Here is a 25,292-nt window from a genome sequence, read left to right as displayed (position 1 = left end):
GACATATACTCTAATAGTAATTTAATAATACCCTTTGCTTCTGTCTATTATTGATAAATGTATATATTATGTTCTTATATTGGCAAAGATCTGAGGGTATCTAAGGAGCATGTTAGAGATGTCTTTAGCTGTTAAAGTAAAGCATAATTGTAAAGCTACTTTACAAAAAATAGCTTTAGCAGTGGTGGAGAAAGTCTTTCACAACAATTCAGATGATACATATATTGTGCTTCTAAATTCTTCCTATACTGAGATATCACCTCGTATTTCAGCCATATCTGTAACATCCTCTTAGCTTTTGCTGAAGTGGGCAAGGACTTCCTGGTTGTGACATCAGCTAAAGGCACTGAGGCCAGAGCACTGAGGGCACAATCAACCCTGAGGTTGCACAGTATATATACAGTGTCTGCAGGATCTGATCATTCATTAGAATTGATGGGGAACCGGAGTTCTGTCTTTATTCAAACTTCCACTTATAAACAACTCTGCTGTATTCAAATAAAACCTGCTCTGGTACATGCCTCCTTGTAATTGGATGACCTGAAGCATGTGATCAGTCACATGTTTGTGACATCACTCAAGGTTCTTGAGTTTTATTTTTACATGCTGCCGGCAGGGGTGAAATAGCCTTTCTGCTGCTAGAGGCGAGCCACAAGGAGACGCTGCCCCCCCCCATATGTAATATATCAGGGAGTGTCAGGACTAGATCCATCATATTGGTTTGGTGTGAAAATAAAGCAATGCAAAATGCATACAGTGTACCGCCATGTAGTATAAAATGCATACAGCATGCCGCCATGTAGTATAAAATGCATACAGCGTGCCGCCATGTAGTGTAAAATGCATACAGCGTGCCGCCATGTAGTGTAAAATGCATACAGCGTGCCGCCATGTAGTGTAAAATGCATACAGCGTGCCGCCATGTAGTGTAAAATGCATACAGCGTGCCGCCACGTAGTGTAAAATGCATACAGCGTGCCGCCACGTAGTGCAAAATGAATAAAGCGGGCCGCCATGTAGTGCAAAATGCATACAGCTTGGTGAGAGGAGGCAAATGTAGTAGAGTTGAAGTATCCACCTCGGCTCCGAGGGGGGAGCTGGATGCTGGGTGGGATCCCGGAGCGGACAGGTGTGGCTGCACTTTGGGCAGAGTGTGACAGAGCAGCTTGGAGGACAAGATAAAACCTCTGCCAGCAGGCAAAAGGCTGCTATGAGCTTAAATATTTGCTTATAAAAGCTTAGTGCAGAATAAGGCGAAAGTTTTTTTTTTTTTTATAAACTTTACGTTGTACTTTAAGATACAGTTTGGTCAGAATAAATAAATATGTATCATTTCTTATTAACTCATTGCCACCTCTGTACCATTTGTGTGTTGCATGCAGCTTAGGGTTGCACGATGTATCAAAAACTTCAGAATTTTTTGATGCTTTAAAGGAAATCTACCATATGTTTTTATGCATTGTGAACCAAACATACCTTCAGTATGCTGTAGCGACACACTGAAGCAGAAACATATTTTGTTTAATCCCTGAACTGAGTGGTTTTTCTAAAAAAAAAAAATATATAAAATTCAGGGCCTTGGGAAAGCTGGGTACCCTGGCTGCCATAAATGAACACATTACTTCCACGTACACAGCTGCCTGAACTGTTCAGACAGGAGTAATATACCTGAGCTGGATGACTATACATAAGCTTGGGGCATGATGCAGCGATTGATTACTTCTGCCTGTTAGTGATTATGTATTTTCAGCTTATGCTGGGCAGGACAAGGCTAGAGCAATGCATAATTAGGATGAGAAGAGCGCCCGTGCAGTCACAGGAGCGACAGCCTCTTTATTATCATTTTATAATTGTTTTTTTTTAGTTCAGGGATTAAACAATATCTGTTTCTGCATCAGTGTAGCTACGGCATTCTCATAGTATGTTTAGTTCACAATGCCTAAAAGCAAATGGTAGATTTCCTTTAAAACACCAAACTGTTCAATACCGGGTTTCTGTCATTTTCGGTACGGAATGACATGCCTTTCTACAGACTCTACATGGGAATCCTTAGAGGACAGGTCGTGCAGGGAATCCTTTGAATAGATTAGTCGGGCCGGAGAAGGAGCCATGTCATCGGGAAAATATCCTCACCGGTCCATATGGTGTTTCTATATCTCTGAGGGCTTCCCTTGACACAAGATCTCCAAATCATTCATGTTATTTTTTAATTCATAAAAATGTATAAGACAAAATAAATGATACATTTTATATTAACATTAAAATACTTAAACATTGACATTACACTTACATTACATATAATAAACAGTCATAAACTAAAGCTGTCCCCAGATGTTAGCATTGTGTTTCTAAACGCAATGTAAATGCCACATGTGACCGCACTCCAAACATTTTGAATTCAGATACTTTTAATTTCTTGAAATATCTTATTGGTATTGAGTATGGTGATACTTCTACAGATTTCGTATCATACTTAAAATCTTGGTATTGATTCAACCTTAATGCAGCTGATCTCTTCTGAGAAGTGTGACACTCTTCAATATTTAAGATCTGTTTATCTAATATTTCACACTGCCTTTATAGCTTTGTAGAAGTTGAATGATGTGGCAGGATGTATAGTCAACCTGTGGAAATCCTTCTGTTCTCAAATAGTAGAGATCCCACTGGTCAAACCATCTCTTAATATGATGTTATTCCCTATTTTATAGATGTGTCATACTGTACTCCAGTATAAACCCTTTACACTTTTTGGCTCCTGGGAAGCACACTCAATGGACCGCTGCTTTATTTATGGTCAATGGGATCGACAAAAATAGTGAGAATAGCACTTTCCATTGGTCCTATACACAGTAGGTGGAGTGATGGTACTGCTCCATTAACAAAGGGGACTCATGACCTCCTACCCAATCCATCCTATACTGTTACTAGCTTGCCTAGAACAGTGCAAAATGAAACTTAATTTCTCTTACTAGACTATTAATAGATTATAACCTTTGTGCGCTGTATGCTGTGAGACATCCATGAACCAACATGATCATATTCACTGTGCTGGTTCTGTTAATTGGGGTCTATCCACCTTTCAAAGCCCTAGTTTAAAGCAATATGCACATGGAATAATGAATTTATTAGACTTCTTTAAGTCCTATATTATAATTCATTTTAATTAATGCTCACAGACAGGTTCCGATCTGGAATTAATTGGCTGCGGTTTGTAATGGCTTGGGAAGGAGCAATGATAGATGAGCAAAAAGGACTTGATGTTAACACCCATGTCGATGAAGACCTAAGATAATTAAATAGCTGCTCAAATAATTAACCATCTTGATAAACCACACCAAGCTCAACGGAGGAGCAAATATTATCCTTCTAGTTCTTCTACAGCCATGTGATGCTGTCATAGGACAAAAGGTTCTCCTTCAAGGTTGAAGAAATCCTTTGCATTGGTTTTGTAACTGGGCAATCCGACTACTGCCTAAAGAACCCTACACACGACTGTGTATATGTGTGTGTATAATATACCAGTATATGTATATGCATGATATGTGTGTTGTATGTATGAACACTTGCATGTAAACTGCTAGCAGCCAGTGAACAGGCAAATTAGCTTTTTTGTCATGTAAACAAGACTATCAAAAATAATAAAAATTATCTTTATCAATAATTGCTGTCTGTAAATGGGGCTAAATGCACACTGGCTGACTATTTTAACACCTTTAAATGGTGCTCTGCTTGGTTAACTGGACTTACTTCATTTTACATATTGCCTTTGAGACTGCATATGAGTTTAGAGTTCTGTTCCATTTAAGGCCATATTAATTTGAAATGCTCCTTCACCTAGTGTATCTACCCTCCTATACAGATTGTCAGCCCTCACTTCAGTCTAGTTTTGTGTTTTTTGTACATAGTTGTCTTTTTTGTGTTGTCAATGTGAAACCCTTTTTGAATGTAGAGCACCATAGAAGTAATGAATTATTTGATATCACCAGGTACTGTAGGTCTTTTCAATGTTAGGACCATTCTGTCTAAAAAATATGAAATTAATGATTTTGCAACTCAACTAGTCATTTAGTAGATTGGTGCAAAAATAGAAAAGCTATAAAGCTAGAGTTATGTATTTTACAGAGGAAACTGTGTAAATGTTCTCAAATACTTTTTGTTGGTTTTAAATGGTATTTCTGTTTAAATCAACGTTTATTCTTAAGATGAAATTCCAATATTTTTTTTTTTATCATTTTAACACAGGTAACACCTTCCTCCAAGATTGTGGGAGACTTGGCACAGTTCATGGTACACAATGGCTTGTCTCGTGAGGAGGTTGAAACAATGGCAGATGAACTGTCCTTCCCCCTCTCTGTGGTGGAGTACCTGCAAGGATATGTTGGAATTCCTCATGGCGGTTTCCCAGAACCATTACGCTCAAAGGCAAGTAAACTTTTATATAAAATGAATATTTGTAGTTGTTCCCGCCTGCCTTGTTTTCTATTATACGGTAAATGCTAAGTCATTATAAGTGATAAATAAATTTCTGTAATTGTTGTTTTTGAAGATAATTCACATATATGATCATACAATAGAAGAAGAATCTTGATTAACAAAATTAAAGATGTTGGACTCAATGCTTTGCATTGAGCTCCTACTTCAGTGTTCAGGCAAGACACTGAGAAATAATGTGAGAAATTTTAATGGGTAAATTACATTTGTAAATTTCATATCTCCACATTTAAAGAACTAATGCAAGCTCCTATTGAGTGACCAGAAATCTAACATTCGTTTCCGATCTCCACACTTAGGTTTTGAAAGACATGCCACGCATTGAAGGTAGACCTGGGGCCACATTACCATCATTGGATTTTACGAAGATGGAAGAAGGATTGAAGAGCAAATATGATGATATCACTCCAGAAGATGTTATGTCTGCTGCAATGTATCCTAAAGTATTTGAGGAGTACAAGGACTTCAGTACTCAGTTTGGTCCTGTGGAGTGTCTCAATACTCGCCTCTTCTTGGATGGACCCAAAATTGCTGAGGAATTTGAGGTATGCGGTTTTAGAAAAAAAAATTGAAAAAATTCAAGTTCAAAATACTGATTGAAGATATACTGTATGTTATCGAAGGTTTAACCTTTTATATACTAGATATTTGGTTCTATAGAGGTCTAAGTTTCCTCTTAGTTATAATTTTTGACGTAAAATATGATGGACGTGTGAAACAGTGTTGCTGATGTTGAAGAAAGCACAAGCTTCCTGCTAAAACTAAACCTCCATGGATTTTCAGATTCTGTATCACAGAACACCAGACATCCTTCTTGAAGAAAGCAGCTATAAGAGAGGGATTTCAATTCACTTCATGTTATGGGCTTTGGTTTCTAATTCTATATTATTATTCAGATCCTGAGGCAACTCTGGACACTGTAGGGTAATTGCCATTTTAGGTCCCTTGAAGTATCTGACAGGCGGTACGACAGATTTGACCTGGCCTAGTTTTATGTAAAAACTGAACGCCCCATGCCAGCATCCCCTGACTGGCCGGCACGCCCCTCTACTTGCCCTGTGTAAGAGTTTGCGATTATTTCACAGCATCTATGCCAGAAAACTGGCATAGAAGGAATGATAGATTCCCCCTCCTATGAGACTCACTGCAGGTTCATGTACATGGAGTTGTTCATTCATGGTTGAAATGGGAGCCTTTGTTCTTTTGATTTGTGGGGTTCTCTTTAATCTGACTACATCCCCCAACAGTTAGGTACTAATGAATTTTAATAAAAATGCTAAATTATTATCATAAACTTGTAGCATGTTAACAGCCTGATACATAGAAAATTGCCTTGTATTGTTAGCAATTGTAGCTAGGTTACATTATTCTTTCTGACAAAGGACAGAGTATAGTGATGATTAGTCAAGAGAAAGTGGGCAAGCAAGTCAAGGACTGAGAGTAAATATTGTCTAATAGGACACCATGACTCAGCCATTAACTACAAGCTTGTTTACAATTTTCCCATCAAGTTGTAACTAATGTGACATTTCTTTAGGTGGAATTGGAAAGGGGGAAAACCCTACACATCAAAGCCCTTGCGCTGGGAGATCTGAACAAGGCTGGCCAAAGGGAAGTCTTCTTTGAGCTCAATGGTCAACTTCGATCTGTTCTTGTTAAAGATACTCAGGCTATGAAGGTACGTAACTCATAGAGGTAAAGAATACGATGGTGGGCAAATATGGGTAAGTTCAACCGCAATGAGAGTGGGGATCTACACAATCTCACTTCAGAATTTTCTGAGCTTACAATTCCATATCTCCTGTTATTCTAGCAGTTGATGGAGTCTCGCACATCAGATATCTAATGATATAAAATCCTGGAAAGATGTTTCCACTTGCTTATATTGATTTTACATTGAATCTGTCATCATTTTACATGTTTATATAGTCAGAGAGTAGACCTATTCATAGGCTTTATCTACAGTCCCCCTTTGATTTGGTTAACTACTTCTACATTGTTTTTTTTGTCTGCTAACAAGGAGTTCCATAATATTTTAATAATACACACTTTAATAGACAGGAAAATATTGCCTCATAGAGATCTGCAAAATATCAGTAGACAGGTGACCCCACCAATATCTTACATATTACAATTCTCAATATTATGATGTATAACGTGAGCTCTTGTCCTTATTTATAACTAATACTTTTAATATTTTTTTTGTATAGATGTTCCTCTTTCTGTGTATCTTTAACAATTGTCTCCGGTTTGCAGGAGATGCACTTCCACCCTAAAGCCCTGAAGGATGTTAAAGGCCAGATTGGGGCGCCAATGCCCGGAAAAGTGATTGATATAAAGGTGAAGGAAGGGGAAACCATTGAGAAGGGACAGCCTCTCTGTGTACTGAGTGCCATGAAGATGGAGACCTTGGTGAATTCTCCAGTCTCGGGAACAGTCAAGAAGATCTATGTGAAACCTGACATGCATCTGGAGGGAGAAGATCTTGTACTAGAAATAGAATAAGTTGCTGATAAAGTGGAACAGTTGTGCCGGGATAGGGGATTAGCGAAATGCCTAGCTTTCTGTCTCCCTCTTGTAAGATTGAGAAGGTGCGCTATACTCATCTCCCCATGTCTGCTGACAGTGTACCTTATCCATGTAAATGAAGTGCTTTACATATGGGTTCAGGGACCTAAATTGATATCTGGATTATTTTCACTTTGCTTGCTGAAAAAAATAATTTGCTAAATAACACACACACAAATTGCGTTTTCCTGTATTTGCCAGTCTGTGCTCTTGTCTAGGTGCAGAGAAATTGTTCCGCTGGAGATTGCTTACTGTTTGAAAAGGAGTCCAATGCTTCACATAAAGTATAAATCTCTCCAATTTCTGTTTTTAGTGCCAAACAGCAAACAGCTGAACTTGCAACTACTACTCCTGCTCCATCCGGCTCCTGAATAATAGGGATTAAATATGTATTATACCCCTTTGTGTAGATTGCTCATTGCAGACAGTGCTTGACTGTGTGTAGCTGCTGAAGACTATGACTGCACTTGTGACCCTCCATCACTGCCCTCTTGCTTACTGTTATATTCCTTTCCATTATCTGATATCAACCTCTGTGCATCTTCCAGCAAACACAATAGTTATAGTTCAGCACCATGGACAGAGGCGCAACACTGGACCCTATACATGACCATAGCATACGACTTACTGCGCACAACATAACTACTTATATATATATTAAACAATATCTCTTGTTAATACTATAAATCATAAACATTTGTCTTGGTTTTGGTTTAGCATTTCATGACTCTATGCAATTACATTCTAATATTTTAAACTTTACAGTTTATAAATCATGTTTCCATGTATGTTTTTATAAGAGCTTTTTTCATTTTAGGGGGTTTTCAATCATGTACTTTTATTCTGTGTGACTTACAATTATTCTGTATTTGACTGGTGCCTTTAAGGCCTGGGATTGTATTTGTAGTCCTGGGACCTCACTATATGTTCATGTTCTAAGGCTGATACGTTGTGCACCCTGGAATTGTTGGGACTAGTTATTGTGTGTTTTTCTTCTATAAATTGCACTTGAGTTAATAAGAATAACTGAATCCATAAGGCTAATATGTAAAATATCATCAGGATGTAGAGTATTGTATTATTGGAATGTACCGGTTTCCATTCATGACTGTAACAAGTGAAATTCTGCGCTGTCTATAGCGTAACTTCAAAGAGCTACATGGTATCCTTCCACTGTGCATAATAATGAGGACTGCAGCTTATATGAAGCAATTTCACTTTTACCTACACAGTTGTAGTTGTCAGCAACAAGATGGCTGCCGTCATACTTAGAAAATGTAATCAAAGACCCCTCTGAGAGCAGTAGCCTGTGAGGAGCCACTTGTAAGCCATTTGGCAGATGCTGAGGTTGTCAAGGAACAGTAACAGTCGTATGCTAGGATCACTTTATAGACATAATTTGTCTCTGGAGGATGTGCTGAGAGTTTAGGTAAAGACACAGTTTGCTGTATTCACTGTACACGATATATAAAATGTACCAGAACAGAGGAAATCCCAGTTGGGAGGTTAGATGGCGCTATTTTCTTTAGTCAGTTTTATGTAGTAACATATTGAGGATTTAGCAATAGTAAGAGAATGGCAGAGCTTGATGGTTCTTCTTGTGTAGTCACTTGAAGGACTGCAGCTACACACAGTTATAACATAGAATTACTAATGTTCTGGTGCACATAGATGACTGTAGTATTGATCACCTTTTACTGACACAAGCCCTTTGCTATCACATGAGCACTTGTTTTTAGACCACAGTCTTCAAATGCATATCTTATCTAAAACGCTCAATGATACAGTATCATCAGCCAGGATTCTTGTAGCCTAACTACCCTGCCCTTCAACACTATAGATACATTTTAATTTAGGACAGCCACTGTGCATTGTGGGTAAATCATTTAGGGATTGCCAACTGCTTGTTTGGGCTACCCCTGGTCTTCAGTGCCTTTGGGCTCTGCCTATTTTAAGATTTTTATCATCTAACCTCCCTTCCGTAGTTAAGAATTTATGAAGATGAGCTGTAAGATGCTATGTGATGTGTTCTGCATTAAGTCTCTTAGTCCCGTACCCTCTTTTCACCTTGACTTTTTTTTTTTTTAAGCAACACTTGCTGATACATAGAGCACTCATCGCCAACACCTCTTTCACCGCATTAACTCTTGCCATGTACTTAGATGTTAGCTCCGTTCATGCGGATGGAGCAGACTTTCTCGCCCGCACTGTAGAATAAAGCGACTCCAGTTGCTTTGTTAGGAACATGTTTGCCAAGGACACTGTGAAATGTCCAGCTTTTTAATTGTTTCCCGTTCTATGGTTGAGTGGATTTGGAGACTCTAATGATTTTTTACCTGCAATATGCTTCTTATGTAACTGTCAGACTGGATGATTTGGGCGATGAATGTTATAGTTTTGTATATGTGAAGAGGTAAAGGTGTCTGATGGGCACTTTGCATTTCCATTTAATGTGTAATGATGATGTGTTCACAGATACATCCCGTGTGAGGAGCAGCCTGTGGGCAATACATAGCAGCACTTTGTGAGAGCTCTGACCTTTTAATGTCTGAAATACAATGAACTGTGTGTGAACCCACTCTGGTCATATAGTGATAAATGTTATGTGTCTGATGTGCAGCCAGTGCCATGGAGGGGCCGCTATCTACCATAAAGTCTGTACGTGATGCAGATTGCTATCCAGTATAACTATCCAGAATTACACTTCTGAACATATCATGCAGGATGTTCCCGTAGCATTTTCTTGTTGTTACCTGTAATAAATGAACATCTCCCTGTCCACTTAGTCTATGCAAAAATGTACTCTGCGTGTGCACAATGAATCCTTATTTAATACAAGCACCCAGGCTCTCCACATAAGAGCTCGCTGTGAGGGGAATACAGATGGTCTAGTGCACTTCTACATGATGCGCTTGTCTTCTCCATGTATTCATTTAAAGTCACAGAAGCAAGTGTTGGGCCACATCCAGCCCTGTGCCCATCTGTAGCCAGTGTCCACAAACCGTGTGAGGGCTTAGTGTTTACTCTGCCTACACTTTCAGGCTTCTGCATGAAGTAACCTAAATTTGGTCACTAAATGGGTACATAGTTTTCCATAGTACTTTTAGTTACTTTAAGACCACCATATGATTTTATCCTGTAGTTTCTTATCATGTATACATCCTTACCTTTCCACTATTCTTTAGAGTGCTCCGAGTAGTACCATTATTTTTTCATCTTGGGAAGGACACATCTCTATATATAGTCAGTGCCCAGATCACTGTAGATGATTGTTCTGTCAGATTATGACAAGTGCTTCAAGCCAAGAAGAAAAGCCAGATTATTATTGGGCAGCTGGCACTGATGTATCTTCCCAGCTTAAACCGCAAGATGTGGAGCACACTGAGAGCCATTCTTTGTAGAGGCTGGGTTGTTATTGCGCTTTTTGTTAATGTCGTAGAAATGTAATAGGGGCATCTTTCCCCTCCTATATGTTAGGCTAAAAAGGCTGCTTTGTGAGTCTAGTAACAATTAATAACAAGTAACTATTATGGTGAAGATTGTAACCCCGAATCACTGTTAACTGTGGACCATTAACTTTTGTTATACCAGTATTCTGTGTTACTTTGTTTACATCATGAACTAACTGGATCATTTCCTTGATTGTATAATGCCAGGGAAATAACTAGAATTGTCTTACATGTACAGGTTGAATTTTGCCTCTGGAAATCTTGTTATGTATGTGACTTACCTTAGTGTTAAACCATTGGAAATAAAGCTGAAACTATTAGATTCAATCAATCACATTTGTTTTTTATGTCTTTAATCATTACTTTGAAACTTGGATGTTATGAGAGAATCAAGAAGACCCCACATAATCTGACTTGTAGGGAAACAGGCGCATACAAAAGCCACTTCAACTACTTGTTTGATGGCCAGGGCTGTATCATTTATACAGATGTTATTCCTGTTTTATTCCCATAAATTATTGGCATAATAGTTTAAGCGTGTGCTGAATTTTCACCAGCATTGCCATAAACATTGAATGGAGTGCTCCACCGGCCATTTCATATACCCAATGGATCATGGTGTCATTCTTCCAGGGTAGTTGAAGAACTTCTCAGAAGGTCCCAGGATGAAGAAAGGAACTTGCTGCGGCGCAAACCCGAATAATCAAAGAAGCTATATAGCTATAAAAGTAATTCTATTTAATATCTGGATTAGAAGATACATAAAAGACAAAATAATAAAATCTGAACAACATGTTTCGCGCCTAACACTGGACCCCTCATCCGGTCAATAAATATACAGTCGGTCCCCTACTTAAGGACACCCAACTTACAGACAACCCATAGTTACAGACGGATCCCTCTGACCTTTGGTGAAGCTTTCTGAATTCTTTACTATAGTCCCAAACTGCAATGATTAGCTGTAAGGTGTCTGTAATGAAGCTTTATTGATAATCCTTAGTCCCATTACAGCAAAAAATGTTTAAACTCCAATTGTCACTGGGGCCAAAAATTTTTTTGTCTGGATCTACAATTATAAAATATACAGTTTCGACTTACATACAAATTCAACTTAAGAACAAACCTCCGGACCCTATCTTGTACGTAACCCGGGGACACTGCCTGTACATGTAGTTACTGGGTTTATATACTAAAAACTTGGAAGTGATGTCACGGATTGAAAAAGAAAAAAAATTTAAATTTTTTTTCTTTCAAATAACTTAAATCATAAGTGTTACAAATTGGACAAATTCATAATAAACTAATTTCTAAAACTATTAATAATAGTCCATATTGTATAATGCATATTCCAGAGGTACATAATAACAATTATACATAAAAATTATACATAAAAGTGGTCGCTATGGAACGCATAATGGGGGCTTTGATGCAATGATGAACACTTGTCGAACACTTTTGGCTACAGAAGCCAAATTGGACCAAATCATAATAAATTAATTTTTGTAAACATTTATTATAGTCCACATTGTATAATACATATTCAAGAGATAATAACAATTATACATGAGAATTATACTGATCACTCTGGTTCCGTAGCTTGGAACGCTTTGATACACTAATGGAACGCTTGTGGACCGCTAATGGCTATGGAAGCCGAAGGTGGTCAAAAAGGATTTTTGAAAACCAAACTCCATTACGACCACTCGAAAAGGATGGAAAACTGTACTGCTCTTGGAGTGCAAGTGGCTACCATATTCAGAGTCTGGCAAGAAGGTGGTGTAAGTGCATCTAATGCGTCAATGGTGTTCCCGTATCTGGTATATAGGGAGTGACCGTGTCAGATGGATATAGGATAAAACTCTATCGCTTCAGAGATTTAATTAAGGCCCTCCGGACTGAGGGTATGTAATTTATACATCCAGTAAACTTCTCTCCTGCATAACATCTGGTATCTATTAGTTATATGCTCAATAATGTGGTCTATGGGGCTGATAATCATTGATTTTTCTGATGTTTTAAAGCAAAGTGTTTCGACAACCCATGTTTTAAAAAACCTTTTTTTGATATTCCCTCTGTGGCTTGTAATGCAGTCCTGTATTTGTTGGGTTGGAAAGAAGCTGGGAAAATACCTCCAGATGCCATTTAACATAAAAACACATATGCATCATTTCCTTGCCTTTATTTTTACTGCTTTCTTTGTGCAGGCCAATTTACACTTCTTTATGCTTAAGGTCAGTATGATCTCAGAGATACAAAATTGACATAGATGTGTTTTTATAATTACGGTATATTAAAAACAAAAAAAAAGCTAAAAAGTGTTTCTAGTGCCATAGTCTAAAACCTGTAACACTTCTTCCCCCATGACTGCCCACCTGGAGGATGGCCCTTGACCTCTGCAGGGACAGGAAGAAGAGAGGTTTAAAGTTCCCTCCCCGCATCCTGTTGAGGTCAGGACAAGAGAGGTGCCCTCTCTCCTCCAGGGAGTTATGTACCGGTGTTACGTCCTCGGCAAAATCCGGGCAGGCTGTGGTCGGCTTTGGCTTTCCTTGCTGGCAGCCATGTGGTCCGTGTTCGGGCCGCCGCACCACGATGCGGAGGTTGTACGTGCGGCAGCCGAAGAAATACTACAGATCTTGGCGTCCTCGAGGTCGAATTACGTCAAACGGACACGACAAGAAGTGGTGCCCAAAGGGGCGCAAAGCATATCTGGGGGCTGGGAAGGCCAGCGGTAGCCTCTTCAATGGGGGATGGGCTCCTGATCGTAGGTCTAAGATCTCTGTGGATTTATGCTGGTTTTTGGTAACCTACGCTCTGGTAGTCTCGTTATGGCTGATGAAGCAGACCTGACTTTCCTGCACCCTCCAGTCTCAGTAAGTGGGGTAATTGTGCAGGAATTGTTTTTACTACATGTAAAAAGGTATTGGGTCACTTATTATCCTCCTACTGCCTTCTTGGAAAAAGACCGGGGGTCTAGGGAAAAAGGCAAGGAGGATAAGGGGGATAAAGCTAGCAGGCCTGAAAAATCCGAAAAACCGGAGAAAAGTGGAGCAAAGAAATGCAATATGTTTTTCCATTCTATGCCCGAGTCTTATAGGAAGCTGATATGCAAATCCTGTATAGATAACTTCATGAGAGAAGAAAAAAAAACCCTTCTTTTTCTGGATGAACTTTTTTTTGAAGAAAAAGTAATGTCGTCAGTGGCCGCGGTCACATCTAGGCCTTCTCCAAGTAAAAAGCCTAGAATAGAACCCGATTCATTGCTATCCGATGAAGGAGAGGACTCTGAGGCTCCGTCATGTTCTATATTAGAAGGTGATGATCCAACAGATTCACAGGAGTCCGTTAAAACCATTGATTCGAGACACCTGTTTCAACTAGAGGAGTTGGACAATCTTCTGAAAGCCATCAGACAGACCCTAGAGATAGAAGACGTTCTTCCTCCCAGATCTAAGGAAGAGGAATTGTTTGGTAGTTTGAAGGCGAAGCGTCAGAGGGTATTCCCTTCAAATGATACTCTAAGGGAGCTTGTATCTGAGGAATGGCGTGAACGAGAAAAAAGCATAGTTTTATCCAAATATTTCAGGAAAAGGTTAATGTTTGAGCCGGAGGAATCAAAACTATGGGATTCCTGCCCCAAGGTAGATGTTCAGGTCACAAAGATAAAAAACAGATCTCCCATTTGAGAACTCAGCGCAGCTAAAGGATCCAATGGATAGAAAATCAGATTCCTTATTAAGAAAGGGCTGGGAGACATCTATGCGAAGTTTGAAATCAAACCTAGCAGCCACTTCCGTAGCAAGAAATCTACTTTACTGGCTCAACGAATTAGAATCTCACATTAAGGAAGGAACAATTCCTTCCACAGGAAAAGGGTGTACATATCAGGAAGCAAATAACGAAGTTCTGGAGAAGATCCGTGATCTCAATCAGGGAAGCCATGAAGGTCTTGGGATCCTTGACAGCGTGCATACCTTCAGTAGCCTGGTGCTAGGCCCATTCCCAAGTCCTTCAGAGGTGGATCCTGAAGTCTTGGAACAGGAGACAAGAAGATCTAGACAGAAAGGTCCTGATTCCTCAGAAGGGATATGGGGTTCAGTAATGCCTCAACATTTTTTCCAGGGTACCTGGACAGTGGAGGTGGCTCGAAGATCTTCCAATTATCGGGAACTGTGTGCAGTATGGGAGGCTCTCAATTCAAACATATCTTTCCTACCCCACCACCATCTTCTGATTTTATCAGACAACATGATAACAGTATTCTATGTAAAAAGACAAGGGGGAACCAGATCCCCGCTTCTGAGCACTCTGACACAGCGAATATTTTTGTGGGCAAGGATCACGTCCTATCAATATCAGCCATTCACCTGAAAGGTACAGAGAACATAAAAGCCTTCCTTTTAGAAGGAAGAAAATTCTCCCAAACGAGTGGTGTCTAAAAGAAGAAGTCTTTCACAATCTGGTATCCCGCTGGTGCAATTCTCAGATAAACCTGTTTGCTACAAGGAGGAACACCAAGTGCCATCACTATTTTTCGCTAGAAAATGGGGAGAACAAGGAAAATCTAGACGCATTCTCTCATTCATGGATCGTTCCCCTAGCCTATGCCTCCCCCCCCTCCCCCCCCCAATCCCCTGATCGCCAGAGTCCTGGGAAAGATAAGTCAGGAGAAAACAAGAACTTTATTCATCTGTCCGAACTGGCCGAAGAAAAGCTGGTATTGAAAAGGATGTCACAGCAGGATCCAGTAATTCATCATCCGAACCCGGGAAGGCTACAGCTTTCAGCCTGGATCATGAATCCAGCTATCTGAGGTCTCAAGGACTTTCTAGCAAAGTTATCAAGACTGTAAAGGCAAGTAAGAAACCGGTCACATTTGCTATATACCACAAAATTTGGAAGAAGTTTTCTTCATTTTGTAAAGAGAACCTACCTTCCCAATCTAACCCTAATATTTTACAGGTCCTTGATTTCCTTCAGAAAGGTCTGGAATTGGGCCTATCTACCAGTACCTTGAAGTTCAAAGGTGTCGGCTCTTAGTGCCTTTTTTGACCAGCCACTCATCGAACACAGGTGGGGTTAAAGGTTTATTAGAGCATCTTCTAGATTAAGACCTCAGATTATTAACAAAGCATCCTCATGGGATCTGTTTTTAGGCTTGAACACTTCATTAAAAAAACTGTTTGAACCGATTGACTCTTCTGATATAAGAAACTTAACATTAAAAACTATTTCTGATAGCTATAACCTCAGCTAGAAGGTTAGGTGAAATACAGGCTATATGAGAATTCTGGAAGATAGAATTATTATTATGTTAGATCCTAACTTTGTTCCTAAAGTGAATTCTAACTTTCACAGGAACCAGGAGATTATACTTCCCTCCTTCTGTGAAAATCCGTCCTCCGTGAGGGAACATGAATGGAATTTATTGGATGTAAGATGCTCCGTTATCAGGTACATAAAAGTTACGGAGCCTTGGCATATAGATCATAACCTTTTTGTCCAATTTCAGGGGAAAAACAAGGGGAGGAAGGCGTCGATTGCTAGATGGCTGAAGATGGCGATCTCTTTATGTTACGAAATCCAGAAGACTCCAATCCCCTCAGGAATGCGAGCACATTCGACGAGGGCAATGTCCACATACTGGGCAGAGAGAAGAGGAGCCTCGTTGGAGCAGATCTGTAAGGCTGCAACTTTGTCCACCTCCTCTACATTCTCAAAGCATTACAGACTGGACTTACCATCTTCAAAGGACTTATCCTTTGGACGCAAAGTTCTACAAGCAGTAATCCCTCCCTAAAACCTTACTTATTTTGTAAATCTCCAGGTGGGCCGTCATGGGGGACAAAGTGGAAATCATGAATTAGTTACCTACCGGTAATTTTATTTCCATTAGTCCACCATGACGGCCTATATATTCCCACCCTAAAGTAAATTTATTTTTTTGTCTAGGTTTGCAGATGAAACTTTCTATGTCATTATAACATACTAATAAAGTTGTTGTATCCTCCTCAAGTGTGGTTATTTTGAAATCACTGGCGGGAGGATGCGCGGAGGGAACTTTTAACCTCTCCTCTTCCTGTCCCTGCAGAGGCCAAGGGGCATCCTCCAAGTGGGCCGTCATGGTGGACTAATGGAAATAGAATTACCAGTAGGTAACTAATTCATGTTTTTCTAAAACTTCTTACAAAGGCCACAAGATGTTGGAAGGCCTTGTTTCACATGCTCCATGCTGTGTTGCAGTGGCCATTTTTACAGAAATGGAAGGAAGTCCAGTAATTTTTTTCCCCTTTTTTCTATACCTGTTGTAAATAGAAGGTAGAACGATTATTCTGTTGTGTCCTGCAAGTTAAAAACTCTGGGAGGCTTATTCAAAAGTGACAACTCTACTTACTAAAGAATGTTGCTGAAACAGAAATGAAAAACTTGGACAGCACATGGATTACAGCCTTTTTTTTTTTTTTGTCTCATTGACTAGAACGGGAGAGACTAAGAAACAGATTAAAAATAAGTGTGTGTGCACAACATTTCATCCTCATTGCAGCATCAATGCAGAAGAAATTGACCTTTGGTCTATTGGGAATAGCACAAAAGCTTTAAAGACTCTACCTCTTTTTCACATACTTCTGGGTTTAAAAGTATATTTCCCCCTCTCAGCATGAGATTGTTTTCTCGTGAGACATTGTAGTTTATTCTAGTATCATTTCTCTGATCAGTTACTTCAAAAATTTAGGAAAAACTTTCAAATGTTCTACCTTTTAGACAAAAGGTAATACCACAATTTTTGTAGCAACCTTTTGCCGTTTGTCGTCTTTATTTTTCCAAACCAGTAGAAACCCATAAGAACTGACCCTATTTTTAAAATGACACCTGTACATGAATTAATCCTTGGATCTATAGTTAGCATTTTAACCCAAATAAAATGCATAGTGCATAGTAAAAAAAATCCATTATATCATATTGTGCCCAGCTCCTGCCAGGGGAGACAAACACCCCAAAAATCACGATGCGTGTTTTCCCGGGTATGGCAATACCCCATCTGTGACAATAATCTATCTATGGGTTGGGCACACAGGAGGGCTCAACAGGGAAATTGCAGCATGATGTATAAGCTGTGCACAGTACATAAGGGTAAAATTTACATCTAAAGATCCATGGATGTGTGATAAATATGGAAGCATTCTTTCATACATAGTCTTGGGTTTTCTGAGCATGTTTCACGTTGGTAAATGGTGTCCTTCCAAATGCCTTTTTTGGAGCACACCCTGCACCTGTTTTGTGTTTGTATTCCAGCCGAAAAGATATAAAAAAATTATATCAGTAAGGAGTCTACAGAGAAAAGAACCACCTACAATAAGAGGAATAATGACTCTGGGACTATTTGCTGCCTATATCCCGGCAGTCCCTTAGGTGGTGCTCCATGCAAGGTCTCTACAATTTCATATGCTCCAGCATTTCCTATTTCAAAATTCTCTAGCCTCCCATCCCAGGATAGCTAGATTCCTTAAAGCCACCACTTGAATGTCACTATCTAAGAGATGTTCGGTTCCCTCCTGGAATCTCTCCCTAGTGCTGAACTATATCATTGGAGAACCTTTCGAGCCCTTAGAGTCTTGTTCAGTAAAGTGGTTAACCGTTGTATTCCTGGTTGCAATCACCTCAGGAGAAATTTCAGTTCTATCATGTAGTGCCCCTATATAAGAATTTTAGAGTGGCCTCTAAGTTTCATTGTTATCAGGAGATTAGACTACACACGTTTTTTGACAAGCCATCTTCAGACATGGAGTCAGAATTCCACAAGTTAGATTACAATAACTTTTCATGCTTCAGTGTGCGGAGGAGACTCAGTCAATTTGATGACCTTTTTATTACATTTTTAAATTGTGTGCAAAATGGAGGAAAAGTGGCAATTCAGACCTTTGGACTTTTTTCCATTATGTACTGGACTGCAGGGAATAATCATTCTTATATTTTGATAGACTAATCAATTTGGGACACTTGAATAACTAACATTTTTGTATATTTCTATTACTGTTTTAGGGAAAAGAGGGTCTTTTGGAATTTCAGATTTTTTAATTCTATTTTATTATTTTTTTAAACAGTTTTTTTTTTTTTTTATAAAATACACTGCAATGCTAAATTGGAAATTTAAATGCACCAAATTGGAAATTCATTGAATCTCTATAAGACCCTGCCACGACAGCTATGGAAGCCATGGCATAGTCGGTAAGGGTCATAGCTACCAATTGGTGCCCCTCTATTAAGTCATGAAGGCATGAAACAAATCCAAGTTATTTAATTCCCGGAATCCAATTTGGCTGCACCTACAATCACTGCCAGCATCAGGTGTTTGTGGCATAATCCAGCAAACACCTGCTGTGAATGGAAAGGCTATGTTCATGAGCCCTTCTATAAACTTTTAACAACTCCTTGATGTATAGATCTCAACAACAATGTCTAAACAAAAACTCACATAACAGAGAACAAGAAAAAATTTAATGAGCTAATCACATAAACACTATAATTCTAACTTGAAAAGTTTTAAAACAAAACATAAATGTGATTGTACATGTCAGGGTTGGACTGGGGGACCTAGGACCCACCAGTGAAATTGATTCTGGGTGTACATCTCCTGCTACATGGAAATATTACCTGTATATTCTAAGGCCACGTTTATAGAATGCATTTTCTTTGCATTTTGAAAGGCGCAGAAAATGCAGCAGGTAAAATGCATCCCAAAACACATCAGTATTAACGATAGTAAAAACATGGGGGCAAATTTACTTACCCGGTTCATTCGCATTCCAGCGGCGGCTTCTCTGAAGAGCATTCGGGTCTTCCGGCGATTCATCAAGGTCCTGCGCCCGATGTCCACCAGGTGGCGCTGCTGCGCCGATGTCTGCCGAGATGCCCGGGAGTTAATCTTCTTCATCGTGGTGCATGTGAGTATGGGCCATGCAACCATTTTTTTTTTTTTTTTTTAAATGCGGCGGTTTTTCCGAATCCGTCGGGTTACCGTTTGGCCACGCCCCCCGATTTCCGTCGCGTGCATGCCAGCGCCGATGCGCCACAATCCGATCGCGTGCGCCAAAATCCTGGGGCAATACAGGGAAAATCGGCGCAAACCGGAAATATTCGGGTAACACGTCGGGAAAACGCGAATCGGGCCCTTAGTAAATGACCCCCAAGGTGTTTAGCAATGTATTTTAAAACGCAATACAGGTTGTGCGCAAGATGCAATTAAATTGTGTTATGCATTTTAGGCGCATTTTGAGAATCTCCGCCCAGAATGTCTGCATTCAGATATCAGGGAGGAGATTCCCCTTATTGAAAGCAATAAGTCCCTCTGCCAGCTCCTACTGTAGCCCCTCATATTGGAACCTCTAATCTTCCCCTTTATATTTTGGCTTCCTCGCATTCCCCACCTTATATTGTGGCCCTTTCAACTCCCCATCATATTGTGTACACTCATCTCCCCCTCATATTGTGTACACTCATCTCCCCCCTCATTTTCTGTATCCTCATCTTCCCCTCATGTTGTGGCCTATTCAACTCCCCCTCATATTGTGTCCTGTCATCTCCCCCTCATATTGTGGGGCCTCATATCCCTCTCATATTGTGTACCCTTATCTCCCCCTCATATTGTGGCCCCTCACCTCTCACTGATATTGTGACCTCTCATCTCATATTGTGGTCGCTCTCATATCCCTTGATATTGTGACCTCTCATCTTCCCCTCATATTGTGGCTTCACGTATCTTCTTCTCATACAGTGGTACCTCATCTCTCTATCATATTGTGGCCAACTTTCATTTCCCCCTCATACTGTGGCCTCTCACTTCCCAATCATGTTGTGTTCCCTCATATCCCCCCTTATGTGTGTCAGCGCTCGGGGTCAGTGAACCCCCTGGACCACTGCAGGAGCTGACACCTGGCACCCGGTCTTCACCAGAGACCGCCGCAAAGCAGGATGGTCCTGCTGCGGCATGGTGCCACCAGGTTGTTCCACAGGTGCGACTAGCCCGCGGTGGCAGCCAAGGTCGTGATACAGAATCGCAATCCAGGCTCGAGGTCAGAGATGGGAAGGTAGTCAGGGCTGCCAGCAGAGATGCTAGGTCACAGGTCAGGTCTGAGGTCGCAACCGGAATTCAAGACAGAGCGGGAACAAGGAAGGAAACAGGAACTAATGCAAGGAAGCTTTCTCTATGGCGTATAGCTCAAAGATCCGGCAGGGTTTGATGGGAGCAGCCGGTCTTTATGAGAAACCCAGACGTGCCAGCACCAATCAGAGGTGTACTGGCCCTTTAAAGCTCTGAGTGCCGGCGTGCACGTGCCCTAGGGAGTGGGGATGCGCATACGTCCTACCCGGGATGGGAGCAGGAGCATAGAGAGGTGAGTGCGGATCAGGGGACGGGGCAGTGCCACAGAGAAGGGCACAGGTGTGCCTGTGATCCGAGGTATGGATTGCAGGGACACCTCTGACATTGTGGACCCCCCTCATATTGTGGACCATCTCATCTTCTAATATGGGACCTCTCATTCTATTAATGACCTTTGGCACCATATGTACTGATTGGTTGCTGCTGTAACCTTCAGAAAATGTCATTATAATTTCTCTCATAAATCTAATTGGTAACATTAAAAAGTTTTTTTTTGGTAATTATTGTAAACACTGCATCCCATCTTGAGAGGAAAAAAAAACAAATGTGGATATTTTTGCTTATTTATTAAAAATGAAAAACTGAAATACCACATGGTCATAAGCACTCAGGCCCTTTGCTTAGTATTGAGTAGAAGAATCTTTTGAGCTAGTACAGCAATGGGTCTTCTTGAGAATGATGCAACAGGTTTGTCACAATGGGATTTGAAGACTCTCTACCATTTGTCCTATCCAGTTCCCTCAGGTTGGATAGTAAACATTAATGGGGACAGCAATTTTCAAGTCAGTAATTTTCGAAGCCACTGCTTTGTTATTTTAGCTGTGTGCTTAGGGTCATTGTCTTGTTGGAAGGTGAACCTTCAGCCCAGTCTGAGGTCCAGAGCACTCTGGAAGAGTTTCCATCCAGGATATCCCTATACTTGGCTGTATTCATCATTGCAACCAATCGTCCCTGCAGCTGACAAACAACCCTATATTACTGCCGCCACTATCTTTCCTGTTGGTATTTTATTTGGCAGGTGATGATCAGTTCCTGGTTTTCTTCACACTTACCATCAGACCAGATAATTTTATTTCTCATAGTCCTTCATGTGTTTTCTTTGCAAACTGTATGCAGGCTTTCATATGTCTTGCACTGAGGAGAGGCTTCTGTTGGCACACACTCCCATAAAGCCAAGACTGTTTGGGGGCTGCAGTGAAAGTTGACTTTATGGAACTACCCTTGTCGATAACTGTCTCTCTGACTGGAAAATAGTTTTGTCCTGAAAAATGTATTAGCGTGGAATTAATACCAGCAGGGGTATTGACATTTTCAGCTGCAAGCGCCTGGGGATGGAGAGCTAAAATTGGAGGTTGCAGGTTGTTCAAGGTCAAAAACCTCTCAATCAGTTATACCAGTTCCTTAAACTCTAATGGAAAGACACAACCATGTTGAAACACTACTGAGCAGCCTTTAATGGCAAACTCTCTGTAAGGAGAACTCTTACTCCCTTATTGAAGACTACATTCAGTTCTAGAGTCGTGGCCAAAAGGTTTGAGAATGACCCAAATATTATAGTTTCACATGATCTTTTGCCCTCTAGTTCTTATGTGTTTTTGTCAGATGTTTTTTTTTTAAACTTTGTTTATTTATTTTATATTTTACATTGCAAATATAAGTACACCAATGAGCATTCAAATATCAATGATAATTCAATTAACAAAAGAGAGCATTTTGCTCCAGAAGTTTCCTTCGATGGAGGGAAAAAGGGTGGGTATGGGTTGGGACTGGGTATTGGGACTGGTGGGGTGAGTTGGTTCTGGGGAGGGAGGGGAGAAGGGGAGGGTTGATGGGGGTGTATCTTATCTATATACAAATGAGTATTTATTATGTTTTTCAAACATTTGAGTTAATAACAATAAACAACCAAATAATAGAACAAAAGAACAATTTTTGCCTTTAGGAGATTTCACCTATGTAATACCTGTTGTTTTATTTTTGAATTAGGTATGAGATTATTTATGTATAGACTGTATTCTAAAGTTTTTATTTCTAGATTGTATTCTAAAGTGTGTATGCCTCTCTTCTCGTAGATTTCTATTTAAGTGGCATAGATTACCGCATTTGGGATTACACTTTATTGTGCACATCCTTGTATTATATTAAGTTTGTCTCTATATTTGGACCATGGTTCCCAGATTCTGGAAAATTTATGGTGGGTCCTTGATTCCCAATGTGCTAGTTCTAGAGATGAGCGAGCACTAAAATGCTCGGATACTCGTTATTCGAGACGAACTTTTCCCGATGCTCGAGTGCTCGTCTCGAATAACGAGCCCCATTGAAGTCAATGGGAGACTAGAGCATTTTTCAAAGGGACCAAGGCTCTGCACAGGGAAGTTTGGCCAAACACCTGGGAACCTCAGAAAAGGATGGAAACACCACGGAAATGGACAGGAAACAGCAGGGGCAGCATGCATGGATGCCTCTGAGGCTGCTTAATCGCACCATTATGCCAAAATTATGGGCAACAGCATGGCCATGACAGAGTGACAGAATGAAGCTAGATAGCATCTAAAACATGCAATAATTGACCCTGACACTTTAGGGGACGGCATGCAGAGGCAGCGGCAGCAGGCTAGAGAGTGTCATGGCGACATACCCTAAATGGACTCAGGCTTCAAACCAATGGGTGGCAGAGAGGAACCAAAGGAGGTGAGCAAGAAGCGCTCTAATAATATCGGTACATGATAAAAGTTTGCCAGTATATTTTGTGGATTACACAGCAGGGTGGCGACAAAGTTAACATGGAAGCCATGAAAACAACCCAAAATTCTGCCTGACACAGCTCGTTTGATAAGGGGACCATGTATGGAGGCAGTGAACTAGTAGTAGATTAAAGGTGCTGCAGTTAAAACTATGTTAGTTGGATCTTGGCATGGAGCTGGCGCTCTGCTGCCAGGCGAGCTTTCGCCAATCCAAGCCCCTGTCTCTAGGCTACTCCCCAAACAGCACTTCTAAGAACCTTTTGTATAAGATCAAGTGTAGTAGCGTTCTTATAAGTTTGGGATATGGCGGGTGAGGGGAATGTAAACAGATGCGCAAGAAGCGCTGAAATAATATCGGTTAATCATAAAAGTTTGCCAGTATATTTTGTGGATAACACAGCAGGGTGGCGACAAAGTTAACAAATTTGATGTGGAATCCATGAAAACAACCCAAATTTCTGCCTGACACACCTCGTTTGATAAGGGGACGATGTATGGAGGCAGCTATATGGACGACTTTTGGAGGTAGCAATGGAGACAACGTGTGGAGGCTGCTATGGAGACAATTTAATTTGGATAGTGCCTGTATGTGGCAGTCCAAAAAAGTTTTCAAACCAGAGGAGCAGGTAGGTGGCCCTCCAGAAAAATTGAATAGATTGAGTGCCTGTATCTGGCACTCCCAAAAATTGTTTAAAACAGAGGACCGGGTAGGTGGCCCTCCAGAAAAATTAAATGCATAAAGTACTATAGCTAGAGCCAGTGGGCCCTGTCAAAAAATAGCCAGTTTCCTCTGCTTTAGTGTACAAAGAGGAGGAGAAGGAGGAAAATGAGGAGGAGGAGGAGTGCATAAATTATTCAGGTTGAGCTTCCTTCACCTGGTGGAGATTGGAAATTATGAGAAATCCAGGCTTTATTCATCTTAATAAGCGTCAGCCTGTCAGCGCTGTCAGTCGACAGGCGTGTACGCTTATCGGTGATGATGCCACCAGCTGCACTGAAAACCCGCTCGGACAACACGCTAGCGGCAGGGCAGGCAAGAACCTCCAAGGCGTACAGCGCCAGTTCGTGCCACATGTCCAGCTTTGAAACCCAGTAGTTGTAGGGAGCTGTGTGATCATTTAGGACGATGGTATTGTCAGCTACGTACTCCCTCACCATCTTTCTGTAAAGATCAGCCCTACTCTGCCGAGACTGGGGACAGGTGACAGTGTCTTGCTGGGGTGACATAAAGCTGGCAAAAGCCTTGTAAAGCGTACCCTTGCCAGTGCTGGACAAGCTGCCTGCTCGCCTACTCTCCCTCGCTACTTGTCCCGCAGAACTACGCACTCTGCCGCTAGCGCTGTCAGAAGGGAAATACTGTTTCAGCTTGTGCACCAGGGCCTGCTGGTATTCATGCATTCTCACACTCCTTTCCTCTCCAGGGATGAGAGTGGAAAGATTTTGCTTGTACCGTGGGTCCAGGAGAGTGAATACCCAGTAATCGGAGCTGGAATAAATTCTTTGAACGCGAGGGTCACGGGATAGGCAGCCTAGCATGAAATCTGCCATATGCGCCAGAGTCCCAACGCGCAAGAATTCACTCCCCTCACTGGCCTGACTGCCCATTTCCTCCTCCTCCTCCAACTCCTCTTCTTCTGCCCATACACGCTGAACAGTGAAGGTCTGAGCAATGCTCCCCTCTTGTGTCTCGCCAACATTCTCCTCCTCTTCCTCCTCATCCTCCTCCACCTCCTCCGATATGCGCTGAGAAACAGACCTGAGGGTGCTTTGGCTATCAACAAGGGAATCTTCTTCCCCCATCTCTTGTGACGAGCGCAAAGCTTCCGACTTCATGCTGATCAGAGAGTTTTTCAACAGGCCAAGCAGCGGGATGGTGAGGCTGAT

At 40.9% G+C, this 25,292-nt stretch overlaps 1 protein-coding gene across 4 annotated transcripts in view; it reads left to right on the top strand.

The window, feature by feature from the left end:
- The window catches only part of PC (pyruvate carboxylase), a 325,659-nt gene extending 314,820 nt beyond the window's left edge, over positions 1–10,839 (top strand). For all 4 annotated transcript variants that reach the window (XM_072117868.1, XM_072117869.1, XM_072117871.1 and 1 more), the window contains 4 exons: positions 4,243–4,422; positions 4,791–5,036; positions 6,029–6,169; positions 6,748–10,839. In XM_072117868.1, coding sequence (XP_071973969.1) covers positions 4,243–4,422; positions 4,791–5,036; positions 6,029–6,169; positions 6,748–6,996 — 816 coding nt within the window. In that variant the 3' untranslated portion in view covers positions 6,997–10,839. The remainder of the gene's footprint in view (positions 1–4,242; positions 4,423–4,790; positions 5,037–6,028; positions 6,170–6,747) is intronic.
- Positions 10,840–25,292: the final 14,453 nt, after the last annotated feature.

The sequence above is a fragment of the Engystomops pustulosus genome, chromosome 7 (assembly GCF_040894005.1).
Source record: "Engystomops pustulosus chromosome 7, aEngPut4.maternal, whole genome shotgun sequence".
Lineage (NCBI taxonomy): Eukaryota > Metazoa > Chordata > Amphibia > Anura > Leptodactylidae > Engystomops > Engystomops pustulosus.
Note: the sequence above shows the minus strand (reverse complement) of the source record. Positions and strands in the feature narration are given on the sequence as shown.